The sequence below is a fragment of the Meleagris gallopavo genome, chromosome 6 (genome assembly GCF_905368555.1).
Source record: "Meleagris gallopavo chromosome 6, MGAL_WU_HG_1.1, whole genome shotgun sequence".
In the NCBI taxonomy this organism is placed as follows: domain Eukaryota; kingdom Metazoa; phylum Chordata; class Aves; order Galliformes; family Phasianidae; genus Meleagris; species Meleagris gallopavo.
Genome location: NC_139409.1, coordinates 48,971,751 through 48,986,571, shown reverse-complemented (window position 1 = coordinate 48,986,571; position 14,821 = coordinate 48,971,751). Strand labels below are relative to the sequence as shown.

The following is a 14,821-nucleotide window of genomic DNA, read 5'->3' as shown; positions in this document are numbered from 1 at the left end:
AGTGACTCTACCATCTCCCTGGGCAGCCCATTCCAATGCATTACTGCTCTTTTTGAGAAGGATTTTTTTTCTAATTTCCAACCTGAACTTCTCCTGGCACAACTTGATGCCATTCCCCCTCATCCTATCACTGTTATCTGGGTGAAAAACCCAACCCCCACCTCACAGCAACCTCCCTTCAGGTAGTTGTAGAGAGCGATAGTGTTTCCTCCTCAGCCTTCTCTTCTCCAGACTAAACAATCTCAGTTCCCTCAATAACTCCTCATAAGACGTGTGCCACAGAGCCTTCACCAGCTTCACTGCACTTTTTTGGACACACTCCAGGGCCTGGAAACTGCTCCTCCTGGTCTGCATCTGGAGGTTACAGGTGAGACTGGAAGTACTCACAATCAGAAGAGATTTAAATTGGGACCAGAAGATGTATGAGAGCTAGGATTCCAGGTTCAAATTTCAAATTCTTGAGATACATTCATTGAGATCATCCTCTTTCCTTCTTATTTGAGCCCTAATTCCTGTAAGCTATTTTCTATTCTGTGAGCTAATTTCTGTTCTGTCTGAAAACGAGGTAAAAGTATTTAGTAGGCAGTTATAGCAACATACAGAATTTGTAATTGGTATGCATATACTAAAGCTTCACCAAAACAGTAAAATGTAACAGAAGCACCTCTGGAACCATTCCTGTCTCTGTATTTCAATAATTTGCATACTAAAGGGTCCCAAAGCAGTAACTAGCATGACAGTCTGGGCATTAAGTGGTGCCTAAGAAGCCTTTAAGACAATTTACAAGAGAAACTCTAGAAACATTATACTCTATTGTAGGAAAAAGCTCAGGAAGCAAGGACACATTTACTATGGACTTTTAAGTCTTCTATCTAAACCATTATAAAATCAGATTTGATACAATTTAGTTGCAACTTGGGTTAATGCAGGTCTAACTGGACACATGGAAAACATAGCTTATTGTAAGCCAATTCCCTTAATTGCTTCAAAGAGGATTTTTTAATTATTAAGCTAATGCAGTTTAATTTCTGTAGCAAATAGCTGAAGCCAGCAGTGTGGATAAGACTTCTGAAGTGTGGTCTCAAAATTTAGAAAATAAAGTGAACAGAGACTTTGATCAATATTACTAGCTTGCTTTTAAGTGCAGTTTCACTACCCAACAAAAGAGGCACTGCTCACTTTTCAGATCACCCTGGCGTTTACACAGAATCACGCTTGCTGGCATAGTCAAAGCTGTTCTTGCAGGACATGAATAATGCATGAAACTTATTGTGTGAGAACACCCAAGTGTAAGAAATTCAGACCATTGTATTATAGCTCTTCTATTTCTGTACAGGAGTTCTAAGATGGGGAGAGTCCAATATCAGTTTGAGTGCCATAGCTGTTGTCGTGGTCTATTAGAAAACATTCATGTTGGCAGAGTGAGCCAAGGACTGGTATTAATTCTGGCATTGTGATCTCTGGAGTCTATACCAAGCCTCTTAACAGAAGTATTTGATCCTAATCAGGACAAACTTTAGGACTGTGGATTCAAGAGGAACTGTATTCCATCCATCCATCTCTTGCACATATACACTAGTGGAAGCTCTACTTCTTTTAGGGACAGTCAGGATCACCTGCTAGTGAGCAGTTAACTTTGCTGCTCTCGTAAATTATCATTTATGCTGGGAAAATGCTGTTTGTAAAGGTCTATGGAAAAAAAAACAAGACAGTTTTCTATGGGTTTTGTGGTATGGGCTTTAAGAACAGAAGATGTTTACTCTTCAGAAAGAAACAAGCTAGGACCATCATTAATTATGCTTTTCTGACTTACCTTTTGGCCTGTTCTAAGCTGCTTGCCTATAAAGATTGCTTACTGTGAGGTAGAATTTATTTTGTGTGGCCAGAAGTTCATTAGATTTCCCCCTGCAAAGGGAGTATGCACCTCCTTTTACTAAATCATTAGAGATTTGTACACAATGCCTTACCTGCAATGGATTTGGTGAAGTAAGAGGAGATGGAAGGCCATGCCCTGGTGACTGGCTTGGTTTCTGAGGGGAACTGGAGGACTGTGGGACTGAAGGCTGCTGACTCTGGCTCTGGGGCTGTGTTTGGTTCTGCTGTGGAGGTGCTGATGGCTGTGGCTGTGACTGCTGGGTCTGCTGGGGTGGCTGTGGAGTCTGTGACTGCTGAGTTTGCTGCTGCTGCTGTTGGCTTTGCTGCTGCTGCTGCTGCTGTCCTTGCTGCTGCTGCTGCTGCTGCTGCTGCTGTTGTTGATGCTGGAGCTGCTGAAGATGCTGAAGCTGTTGAAGCTGGGAGTTCAGGGATGAGGTAGCTGTGAATAGAAGAGAGAGGAATGAGTTATGTAGGTTTCAGCATTACCTGTCATGTTAAAAATATCCTGGATTAAGTTCTGGTTCTAATATATTGTGGGCCATGCTGCCCAGTAAGGTCAGCTGGTGTCAGACTTCAGGTTGTGGCAGCAAATTAATTACCATGTTCCCATCAATAAATGCTGTGGTTCCATGCTAAGAGATGAGCTTCCGTAGGGACAATGAAGTCCCTACAGTGGGGCTACAGCTCTGTATACTGCACAGGTCTCCAAGCTGACTGGCAGTCTTGGCTCAGACAAGAACTCAAAGAAGAGTCTGAGGATATCACTGTACGTATTGTGGCAAGTGCTCATAACACAAACTGGTGCTGTTACACAGAGCAGGATAAAGCCATAGTTGTAAAATAAAGAATGCTCTGAAAAGAGCTTTCTAACATCCATATACAGCAGGTGTCAAAAAATAGAATGTTCAACAGTGAATTTTTTGGTACAATACATAGGTAGAAAAAATACTCAATAAAATGCATGTCTCTGAAATTACAGCTGCTCCTTATAATTCACAGCTAAAAGCCATAAATTTCTCCCGGTGAAACAACATACGCATTTTGAAAACTTGCACTGCTTGCTTACTTCTGGTAGCAAAAGTCTGTCATGCTGTGCTGGCATGTGTTCCAAAGCACCCTTCCAGTACCCAAAGGAGGCCTACAGGAAAGCTGGGGAGGGACTTTTTATAAGGGCAGGTAGCCACAGGATGAGGGGAAATGGATTTAAACTGGAAGAGGGTAGATTTTGACTAGATACTAGGAAGAAATTCTATGAGAAAATGGAACAGTTTTCCAAACAAGTTTGTGAATGCTCCCTCCCTAGAAGCATTCAAGGCCAGGCTGGATGGAGCTCTGAGCAACCCGAACTAGAAGGAGGTCTTCCTGCCTATAGCAGGGGGTTGGAAGTAGATGATCTCAAAGGTCCCTTCCAACCCAAACCCACTCTATGATTCTATGAAATGTGAGCCTTGGAAACCAGTAGCTCTCATCAGTCTTTTGGCACAAAGGTTCAAACTTTATCTCCCTAATTGACTGAGGCATTGATTAAACTCAAGAAGTTTGCCACAGGGACATCACTAAGGAAGAGTACATTTAAAGCAGCAGCCTGAATACCACAGGAACCTGGTGCTTTCTCAGATTACTCCCTGAATAAGTCACCTGGGACTCTGGCATTACACAGCTTTGGACATGTGACAGATACCTATAGGATTCCAAGTTGAACAGCTTATAAGGTCAGCGCACTACTTTACCCTCTATACTGCATTCCCAACACCATTCTGTATGCTAAGTTCCATCATCAGAAGCCAAAGTAAACTGGGTGTGAATCAGATCCGTTGTTTCTAAAATGAGATTCAGATGTCATGGACAAAAACACTGTTTGGGGACCGGCAAATAAAGCCAAGTTATTCCTACTTCTTTTTGTGTTGAAATATTTGTTTCAGCTTTCCAGATGTTTATACCCTGGATATGAACCTGAAGTCTTGGTATGGTTTATAAAATCAATGAACCATAAATTGGCATAAGAAAAGGAGGGAAAAAAAAAAAAAAAAAAAAGAGAAGAAAAGAAACAATTAAAAAAGGGAAGGGAAAAGGAAAATGAGAAAATTTAGGCAGAGTGGGTAAGCCAGAAAAGGCTGTATGAAGGCAGACTAAAAGACTTGGCAGGAAGAGCTGTTGGTCACCCCTTCCTATATTCACAGCTGATCTAAATTTAGTTTCATCAAAGATAAGATTCATACTACAAATAAGTCTTTGCAAAAATTACTGTCATGGATGTGACTTCAACAAATGACCTAAATAAAGTGAAGGAGGAGGAATGGTAAGACCAATATATTCCAATCATTAAAGCTACTCATAGCAGTTTGGCTTTTCAACATAAAACAGAGTGATCATTAACTTTAAAGCACACATGATAGCCCATGCAAAAGAAATCAACCTGCAGAAAGCATACACTCCATTAATTCCTCCAGGAAAATCCAGAACCAAAGGTCCTAAAGTCAAAGCAGTAGCAAGCAAAAGTATAATCTAAGGCAGATGAGAACAAAGAAAGGAGGTGTGCGTACCAGAAAGCAACTGCACAGACAAATATTAACCACACCGTGAAGCAAGTAGAATGGCAAAGAATACTGTTCACATATTCCATCTGTAGGTGTGTATACAGAGGGAGAAGAACTTCTCCAGTTCTCATGAGAAAAAAATCTGATTAGAACCAGCTCTTTAGCTTGTGCAGGCTACTTCCTCACCTGTGGTAGCTTATCTGTCTGGACAAATAATTGATACCAAGAACAAAGACTTCAAATACAAATGTTCTCACTGCTTCCATAGAGAAATGAATGCAATGAGTGGTGTAGTTTGTAATATATTTGGCTTGCAGAGAGGAATGGAGGGTCATTTTATATCAAACGTGCACAACTGGGAAGAATGAGATTTCTTTATAGCAAATTAAGATATAGTGATTTTTTTTATTTATTTTTTTGTGCTGCAATAGTCCTCAAACACTTCTCTGCAATATGGCACTCTTACAAGCCTTGGCTTGGAAAAATGGATTTGTAAGAATGCCCTACATTGCACATAGTGCATTGAGTTATGTAACTGGGGACAGGAAAAAGCATTCAAGGTGCAGGGGAAGACATCTACAGAAATATTTTTGGAACACAGAACTTCCTTCTCAACTATGCCTTTCACCTAGAATTTGAAAAATATGGCAGTTAAGTAATGCTAAAAGTATCAATCTAACATAGCATGAAGTAAGAGAATATGGAGAGATCATTGTATTTTGATAACATAAAACTGCAAAAACAGGACTGGGTTAAATTTTTATCAGGGCTCTTGTGATTGAACTGAGAGTATACAGCAAATATCTGTTGATACAGTGATAACAGTAAAAGCATCACTGCCTGGATTTTGTAAAATGGTGACATGCAAAGAGCCCAAAGTATAAAAGAAATGAAGTTTCTTGAAAAATTAAACCAAATGAAGAAGTGGTTAAAATAAACTATAAGTTTATTCTTTTATATATTTTCATATGCCTCACAGGAATCAGGAAAGTAATAATAAATAATAGTATTGATGTTTCCCACCGAGCATACAATTTTTTTTCAGAGTTCATTTTAATATTTCTAAGCAGGGCTATTAGTTGCCTTGCAAGTGAAAAGTTGAGTCTAAACCATAGACAGGAACATAATGGTCTATATGCTTACCAGAGGACCCACACTTTGTGAAGTGCAGTTTTACTGAGTGTATGAATCTGCTTAAATTGCTTATATATATAATTGCTTATACATATAGCTGGGACAAGTTAGGATTTACTTGACAGAATGGTTATGCTGACAGTAGGCTTTGGTTTCATTAACAAGTTGTGCCTTGGTCAGCTGTTGAGCTATTTTCTTAAAAATTAAATCCTTATTGAATTGCCATTCTTATCAAGGTCAGTAATCTGTTTAATGTACATTTTGATCTTCATGTTCTTTCTTCTGACAACTCGTATAACAAGGGATATAATCCAGATTGAAAAAAAGGAGAAAAAAAAACAACAACACCTCAACACCCCTTTTCTATCCAAACCTTTACATGTTCAGGTCCTACTGAACTGCTAATGTAACTGGTGCCAAACAGCCATTGCCAATATACTCTGTGCATTAAAACGTGAGCAGATGCAATCACTCACACACATCCAATGAATGAAGAGGGTATGAAGCTGACTTTGAAAGTTTTACGTTCTGTGGGCATGTCCAGAACTCACAGATGACGACTTAATGTGGAGATTTTCTTCATTCCTTATCTAGAGGTAGAAAAGCTTTGGATTCGGTGCTGCTGAATACTTTAATGTTGGCCACTGAAGGAATATCAATGTCTCTACCATGCACTTTTTGTGCTGGAAGTGCACTCATTCTTGCTGGTGTGGAAGGTGGTCTCTCGAAGGAAATTGTGTTGATGGAGAAAAGTTTCTTCATGGAGAAATTTTCAAGTTCATTTCCAGCAACTGCATAAAATTATTCACATAAATTGTTTTATTTTCATGTCCTCTTTGAGGACGTGCATTGAAGTGACTTAGTGAGGCATGATTGCTTAACATGCTGTAGCTAAACAAACAGATAGGGAATTTAAAGAACTGTTAGATCAGACAAAGCTTTCCCAAAGCCACACAGTTAGTGCACTGTAAGAGGGAATTTCGGGCTCTGGATCCTGCCTACGCTCCAGTGTTCGTACTGCCTGATTGCACTGCCTCTCACAATGTATATACCATCCACTGCAGAGGTTGTGTCACATTATTGTTTGTAATCAAATCCAATCCAGCTCCCAGAACTTGCTTGCATACCTCATCCATTATAAATCGTATACCTGTCTAGCATTTGTCACTTCTGCAGAGCTTAGAGACTGATGGAATTTCAGGTGGTACAACGGTGCTACGTCTGCATGTATAAAAGATAACATGCACTGCCTACCTACCATTCAGGAATCTTTTTATGATTTACTGGCTAACAGCTGGGTAAAACTTTGACATCTTTAAGTGACAAGTGCACACTTTCTTTCAGAATTGCATTCAAGATTAAAAAAAGAAAAGAAAAAAGGATGAAAAAAACGCACAAAAAAAATCCAAACAAGAAGTATTTTCTATGGTTAAAAAGTAACACAAAATGTATTACTTTGAAAGGAAGATAATTAAAAATGCATACAAGATACCAAAAAAAAAAAAAAAAAGGAAAATCCACAAAAGCTGTGTGATAGTACAATTTTCCTTAACAAAAAGTACATGTTGCATCTATACCAAATATCTGATAAGCTGCTAAGAAGAACTTATGAGGAAACAATGCCACGAGGAGTTTTCAAACTTAAATTTTCACTGTAATTTCTTGGTTTTAATTTCTGCAGTGCCACTGCAGACTTCCCAAAGGGATCATCCTACATTTTGTGATCCTACTTTAAGCATATTATGCTTAACCATGATATCAACGTGTTAACATCAGAGTAAGAGATATGAAGTTAAGGTGTACAGATGGATGGTTGAGTCACTAAAAATAAAATTTCTGATCTCCCAGGTCAGCTACCTCAATACTTGTCATGGACTTTAGACAACTTTAAGGACTTAGAGACCATTATGGTCCAGAGAGCACACTGAGTTCCTTTTGAGAGTCCAGTAAGTACAACACTGCTATGCATTCACAATATTTGCACAAAATATGTTCTTTCTGTGATCTTGTATCTTCTGTTCCTCTGTTTATTACCTACACAGGGAACTGTAGTGAAGCTAAAACAAACATCTGTCAAGCAGAATGGTGCAATGGGAAAAAGTCAACTCTAATGCAACTGTACTCGAAGCAGCAGTGTCACTTTGTGAAACATTCTGATCCATGACAGGGATAACAATCAAATAATTTGCTTAGTAGGAAACCTAAAGAAGCTCTGCCTTCAAATCCCAATCCTGGTTATATTCACTGAAAGTAGTACTAACTGCCTACTGCCTCTGGCTAATATACTATTGTATAAGCATGGGAATGGCTCTGGTTATATTTTAAATTTCAAAATGCATTTCAAAGTTTAATCACACTTCAGAAAAAAAGGAAGGAACATAAGTAAGCCCACAAATGTTTACATAATGAAATCAATGTAAAAATTATAAGTCTTTTTTCACATCTCATTCATAATATAGACTGAGATTCTAAAGACTTCGACAATGCTTGGCAGAATATCAAATTAATGCTCAGAGATTCAATTTGTATCTAGAATCTGCTCTTGTGGATAAGCTTCACATAATGTCTGATTTATTTTATTAATGTTTTGTGTTTGTTTTTGTGTGAAGAAGAAGAGGGGATAGGAGGCATAAGAAGCAATTTTAGCCTACAGAGGATTGTGTTATTCTATCCTCCATCTTCCTATTTACATAATTGCATAGATGTTCTTCGGTGCCTTGATATAATGCACAATGGACTAAAATGGAGAAAAACATACATTAAAACTTCTCCTATTTGACTGAGCACAGAATTTGGCTCTTGCCATTTCAAGAGTGTAATGCCTTTTCCACTTTCCCAGTAATGGAGAATGGATTTGCATTGCCTCAAACTAAACAGTGCAAATAACTTAAGAATCTGGGCTTGCGTTTGAACTGACATGGCCTGCTTTTCTTTTCCACCCTGTTGTTTCTCTTCTAATGAGGTATGTGTCTTTCTTTGAAACACATTTCTGAAGATTGAATGCACACACTGAACAGCCTAATGCAAGTCTGTGTCTATACTCTCTCCCTCTTGGGTAATAAGGGGTAGGTTAGCCAAATACCCAATGTGGTTTCTGCATATGCTTGAATATTCTTTTAAGTGCAAAATATGAGTTGCTTTAAACAATTTAGCATCTTCTTTGTTGAAAAAAAAAAAAACAAGAAGAAAAAAAAGGAAGAGTTGGACTTGTGGCTGAAGAGATTAGTAATGGGATACAGAGCACATTATTTCTGAATCACTGGTTCAAATCTAGTCTAGGTCAAAAGGAACAAAAGTCATTGCACTTTAACAGTGCTTTTGAGTGTTTTCTAACTTATAGAAGATGTATTAGATACATCAAAGAAGCATAGAAGATGTATTCTCATACAGATACCTACAGAAAGCCTGCTTTGGAAACAGTCTGCCACACAGTGAAGCTAACAAACTGATGGTCTCCCAATACCTATTAGGAAGATGGTAAAGACTGTGGCCTTAGGTGGCATCAATTGACACCTTTATTTGCATTTTCAGCTGAGAGGCTGAGGATAGAAAGAGTAAGGACACCACAGCATCTTCTCCTTCCTAAAGGTGATTCCTCAGCATTACAAATGCAGAACCCATATGGGGTTATGGGGAGAAACTTGCATTGCCAATGCTCTTCTGCACCAATTTGCAGATAAACAGAGGGCTTTACTCTCTGCTCTTCTCATATCCAGCATCCTTCATAAGCACTAAATTCACTTTAAAGAACATAAGCAATAAAAAGGAAGTATTAAGAAGCAAAACATCATAATTTATCAGGTGTGGTGTCTCCACATTTTGATGAATACTGGAACTTCCCTGAAAAATGATTCACTGCGTTAAATAAATCTGACATTTTTTTTTTTCTCCACCAAACTTTAAAATGTACAATAATCCCCTAAAATCTGAAGAAGAAAAAGAATAAGCTTTTGTTCTAAGTAGAGAGCTTGACTAAGCACCAGGGCAAGAATATTTTGAATACTTCCCATTTTGCGATAATCTAGGGGCAATTTGCCTCTGGTTTATGACAATACTATGTGAGTAAAGTTCCCTGAGCGTGCTGTAAAAATGTTAACCTATTTAAAATGCCCAAAGGCAAGAACAAGATGGAGAAATTAGACTTTAATAAGCCATTAGCTTCCTCAGCTCAAATGGGACCTTGGGCCTCACATTGTACAGATGGCTGAAACATTAACTGGAGTCAGAGTATCATCATGACACAGGGGACCAATCAGAGAATCATCTCGGGACTTTCATATAAAGACAGAGAATTAAAAACCCACCATAGCATTGTCTGAGGGTAATGTGTCTGAATGCCAAAGGCATTCAAGTAATATCTAGATATGGAAATCTCTCACTTTTATTTATTTATTTATTTTTATTATTATTATTATCATTATTATTTGCAAAAACATGGCCCTCAGAACTCAAAGAGCAAGAGTCTTAGCATCAAGTCCAGATAAAAGCTGTTTTTTACCTACAGAGAGCAGAACTTGTCCCAGATTGCCTAAGAACAGAATAGTGTACAGATGGAAAATCAAACTGAGTGTTACGTTATTCCTACAGATTGGATCTCCAGACCCTACTGAACACACAGTAATGTTCCCATAGACCAGAATGAAAAATAGCTTCCCATTTCTTGGGAAAAAATCTGTGGGACTCCTTTGAAAGAAATTAATTGACAGAGGAAAAATTATCATCTAAAGGCCAGTACAGTTCAATATAAGATTTCACAACCAGAGGACTGTGACAGGGACCAGATGAATGACAAAGAAATTAAGTTTGAAACAACAGTGCTGACTCAGAGAACAATGACCATGACTCATAATGGATATCTAAAGCTTGCTGGGCACTCTGTGCACATACAACCTTTGATAACAGGAATTGCATTTTCTTCTTTTCTTTCTTCTTGTCTGTTTAAAATGTTTTACCATTGATGGGAACCGTACATTCCGTGGCACTTAAGCAGATCAGGTGGTTATGTGCCCTGGCCAACAACGCTTGTAACAAAAGCAGTGCAGTGACATGTGCCCCCAGGAAGAGATTGTGCAGAATCCTGTCCTGCACTTCAGAGTCCCTACTCTATTGGTTACCTGCCATTCATGTTGGCAAGCTGTTCTGGGGCTTGAGGGCACCGTCTTGTCAAGTGGAACTTGTTGAACTACCTGACGCCTTCAAAGGATGATTTTGCATTCCTTCTGGTAATAGAAGTGCAAGTGCTTGTTCTATAATTGTTTATGGCAAATGGCTCTTCTGACAAAGAAATATTTATCCAGGTATAGATGCAGCTCCAGTGCTTTGAAAATCAGAAATCATTACAAGTATCTTCATAGAGTCTGTAAAGTGAGCCATGTTTCCTTAACTAAAACTGAAGTTACTGTAAGCGGAACTCAGAGTTTTGTGCGTGAGGCTTTTGTTTGCTTGTTTGCATTGCTTTGTTTTGTGTTTTTAAGCAACACAATCAAATAGTGAATCAAAGTGTTCGTGGTTTAAAAGGCAGGCCTTGATGCTGAGCTGGTGGAAGTATCCTTACAGTAACAAGGAAAATATCACTTTCCCCTGACCTCATCTGAGGGAACGAGCAGAGGGTTCTGTGTCCATCATGTGGCTTGGTATGACAGGTTCTTTCATCTGTCAGACTCTTACTATATCTGTCTTTCTATCATTTTTCACCGTCAGTCCAATCTTAAAGTGGGGATACTCAATACAACTCAATTTTGTATAAGCAATCCAATTTTTCAAGCTACAAATTCTGTTCCCAGCATGCAAACTCCAGCTTACTAGGGAAGTCAGCTGAATGGCAGTGAGAAAAGGCCGTGGGCTGACTCAGAAAAGAGCAATGTGTACATTTTCAGGAGAAAGGGAGAAAACACAGCCCAGACTGGTCCCTTCCTTCACAATCAATAAAATGACCAAATGCAACTATGAGAACCAAGCAAAAAAAAGGCATCCTGCCTTGCTGCGAGGCTGTGCAAATGCTCATCTGGAGCAGTGACTGAAGGCTTTAACCTTGTCAGCAATGGCCCTGTGGTATTCAGTATAGCCCAGTATTTCCCCTGTCATTGGAAAAAAATTAAAAATGGAGACAACAAGGTGAAAAAAGTGCAGAATAGGACAAAGAACTTGGAAGAGCTACAACACTCTCAGTCCCTACTGAACTTTCAGGGAGTGAGGGCCACTCCCAACCAGTGGGAACACATGCACAGTACCATGTTGAGCACGGTACACTTCATCAGTCACTGAAGAATAAAAACGGAGTTAAAAGCTTTCTTTAAATGACACCAAATATTACTTAACAGCTGTGGCGCAGAAACAATCTTGAGCATAGGTCATAGGGTTGGTGAGGAGATGCTGTGCCAGGTGCTGTAACCTCAATATGTAAGCAGAAGATGGAGGTGTTCTTTTTTCGGGTAAGGAATCAATGCACAGAGAGATGGAGCAACTTATTCCATAAGAGAAAGAAGAGCTGGGAAGCAAACTAATTTGGTGATCAGTCATACCACAAGCCATCTATGAAGGCATGTGCCACTAAACAGTGTGCATTATGCCTACCTACTGTTGGCTCACAGGAGTTCTATTGCGCTGTTCTTAAGAATCTTTCATGATTTTTATTATTTTTCACACATAGATAAGAATGGCTCTATTTACTTGTGTGTCTTTCAAAACATGCCACAAGACAAGTAGCTGTTCTCTTTTTGTAAGCTTTGACCTAATTACAGGTCAATTGAAGCAATCTACCTATATCTCTCATAGTCTATTTATCTTACTTGCAGAGAGATTAAAAACAAATTTAGACAGTAGGTGATCAGTGATTCTGGACTCTGCTTCGGGTTGTCTGCAACAGATGGCCAGACTGCTCATTGTTAATTTGCAGAAAAATGAGAGAGGCTGAATACCAGGTTTCCCCCCAGCCCCCATGGCTCATCAGGCAAACATGCTGCAGCTTCAGGTGCTGATCCTGGCTCTGCTGAGCTTGGCATCTATCACCTCCTCAAAGCAACAGCAAATTAGCTGCTCTCTGAGTGCTCATGCTACCTAAATTTCCTGTTCCCCACTGAAAGAAACAACTCAGTTATTCACTGATCACATAGATCAACTTTTCATCGGTAGAAAATTGGGATGGGAGAATTAGGGGGAAGATTTTATGGTCGTTCTTCATTCACTGGCCATGAAACCAATGACACTTTTGTGTTAGGATGAAGCTTCACCCATAGCTAAGCCAGGAGGGCTGGAGAGATCCAGCTAACAGTTGCATTGTTCTGCGACTCAATGCACGATGCACTTCAACCCTTTCTAAAGCACATCAGGAACCCAGATGCAGTTGGATATTTCAGACATTTTTGTACATGTAGAGAAGTGAATAGCAGGCCCTTGAATGACTTGATCTTTACTTAACAAACTGCATTTTACAAGTTAATTGTTTTTAATTCAAAAGAGATATACGACAATTAACAAAAGAACTTTCACTTAAGTAGTGCATTTACTTACCTGTATACCAGTTATAGAAAGGGAACAAAAACCAAAGGTTTTTGGACAATTGACCAAAAATCTACTCAAAAATCATTCAGTTTGTGTCCACTATGCACTATCCCATAGTTAGAATACTACTCTGTTGCCCTTTTAATGCACTAAGTAGTGACTTATTAGCCCTATCAATGAAAACACTTGCTTTTCGAGTCCACAAAACAGAAGAAAAATGGAATTTGGTTCTTAATCAGTAATTCTAAAAAAATCTCACAGGAAGCTAAACTTGGTCTTCGTAAGGCATTATTTGCCTTAGCTTTAATATTCAGGGTAATGGAACATCATTTTGAACAAGGGTGCATGTGCCATCAGCTGCATATATTTACCTGAATGATGCTACATAGCATTCTACTCGTTGTTTGCCACCTCTGAGTTCCTCGCTCTTTTGAATAAATTCAACAAGTTGTTAATGCAAATAAAAAATAATGCTTACTAATGCACTAAGACAGTTGTAAATATCAAGTGCGCTTGCTGTTAATGTTATTGTTTTTAGAATTACAATGAAATTCTGCAGAACTTTCTCTAAAGATATAGAAAATTTAACAGAGGATGCATCTCAACATGTCCATTCTTAATTCTTCTATAAAGAATTAATATCACTGGCAGTGATATAACTAGATTATGTGAATTTTCCACAGAGCAATTAGCATTTTCTCTTAATTTTTTCTTTTAAATACAACCTTTTCACAAAGCAATGCATAACATTAACTTTCAACTGTGAAGAACTGAGAAAATGTGGATAATGTACATGATGTGAAATTGGTCACTGATGTGTAGTCACAGATAATGACATTTGGCCAAGGAGGAGGGGAGAGAATTTACTGTTCTGGAGTCTCTTTCCTTCTGAAATTGGTTGATTTTTCATCCTCCTACAGAAGCCCACTGAGAAGTACAAATGAAAAACACTCATAAAAGCTGGGCAAACACTGTTACCAGTTTTACTACACTAACTTTGATGTCAATTAAATGGAGGTGAGTTTGTTCCAAAATAATGTATTTAAATGATAAGCCTGGACCACTCAACAGTATAAAATAAAGGAACACATGTCAGTGCTGACTCAAGATCAAAATTTTTGCTCAAATTGAATTCTGATTAAAAAAGTTAATGGAATAAATGCTTCTTAAATGGGACAAACTATCTATCATGGCAAACCTAAGAACAGAATTCGGCACAGTGAGTGCACACGGAAATCTGAAACCACTACTTTAGGTCTGTTTTGCCAAGTTTTAACTAAGTAGATGCAAAAACTGTTCCTTTCGTTTTCAGTGCCAGGTATTTTGTCTTTACTCTGTTGATTTTAATAGCTAGTTCAGAAGCTTGGAAATAAATGTTTCTTCCATCATCAATTTAAAACTTTTCCATTTGCCAACTATAGACGCTTTTTCTACTGTGTGTTTTTAGTGAAGCTGAAATTAATATGGTTCGCTTTGATTTTCCATCCAAGCACCAGGGAGCATGGGGCAAGCTATGCTTTCATCTCCATCTTTGAGACAGAGCCAGGTCCAGCATCACATGATCCCCAAAACACTCCTTTCACCCCTACTCTCCCACAGTCTTTAAAATAAGGCTATTTTTGGGCTTATGTTTGTCTAAAAACTACCTGGAAATACCAGCTCTATAGGGAGCTTTCAATATTCTGCAGGGGAAGGCAGTTCCTATGTCTTTCATGTGTAGCTCAACTTGTTTTACTTGTACAGAGAGCTCACTTTGGGTGAATATGGCCCCAATA

General features: G+C 38.7%; 1 protein-coding gene across 3 annotated transcripts in view; it reads right to left on the bottom strand.

Annotated features, from left to right (window-relative positions):
* Positions 1 to 14,821, bottom strand: part of POU6F2 (POU class 6 homeobox 2) — a 312,367-nt gene that overhangs the window by 97,951 nt on the left and 199,595 nt on the right. For all 3 annotated transcript variants that reach the window (XM_085226674.1, XM_085226673.1, XM_031554003.2), the window contains one exon: positions 1,968 to 2,314. In XM_085226674.1, the coding sequence (XP_085082800.1) occupies positions 1,968 to 2,314 (347 nt within the window). The remainder of the gene's footprint in view (positions 1 to 1,967; positions 2,315 to 14,821) is intronic.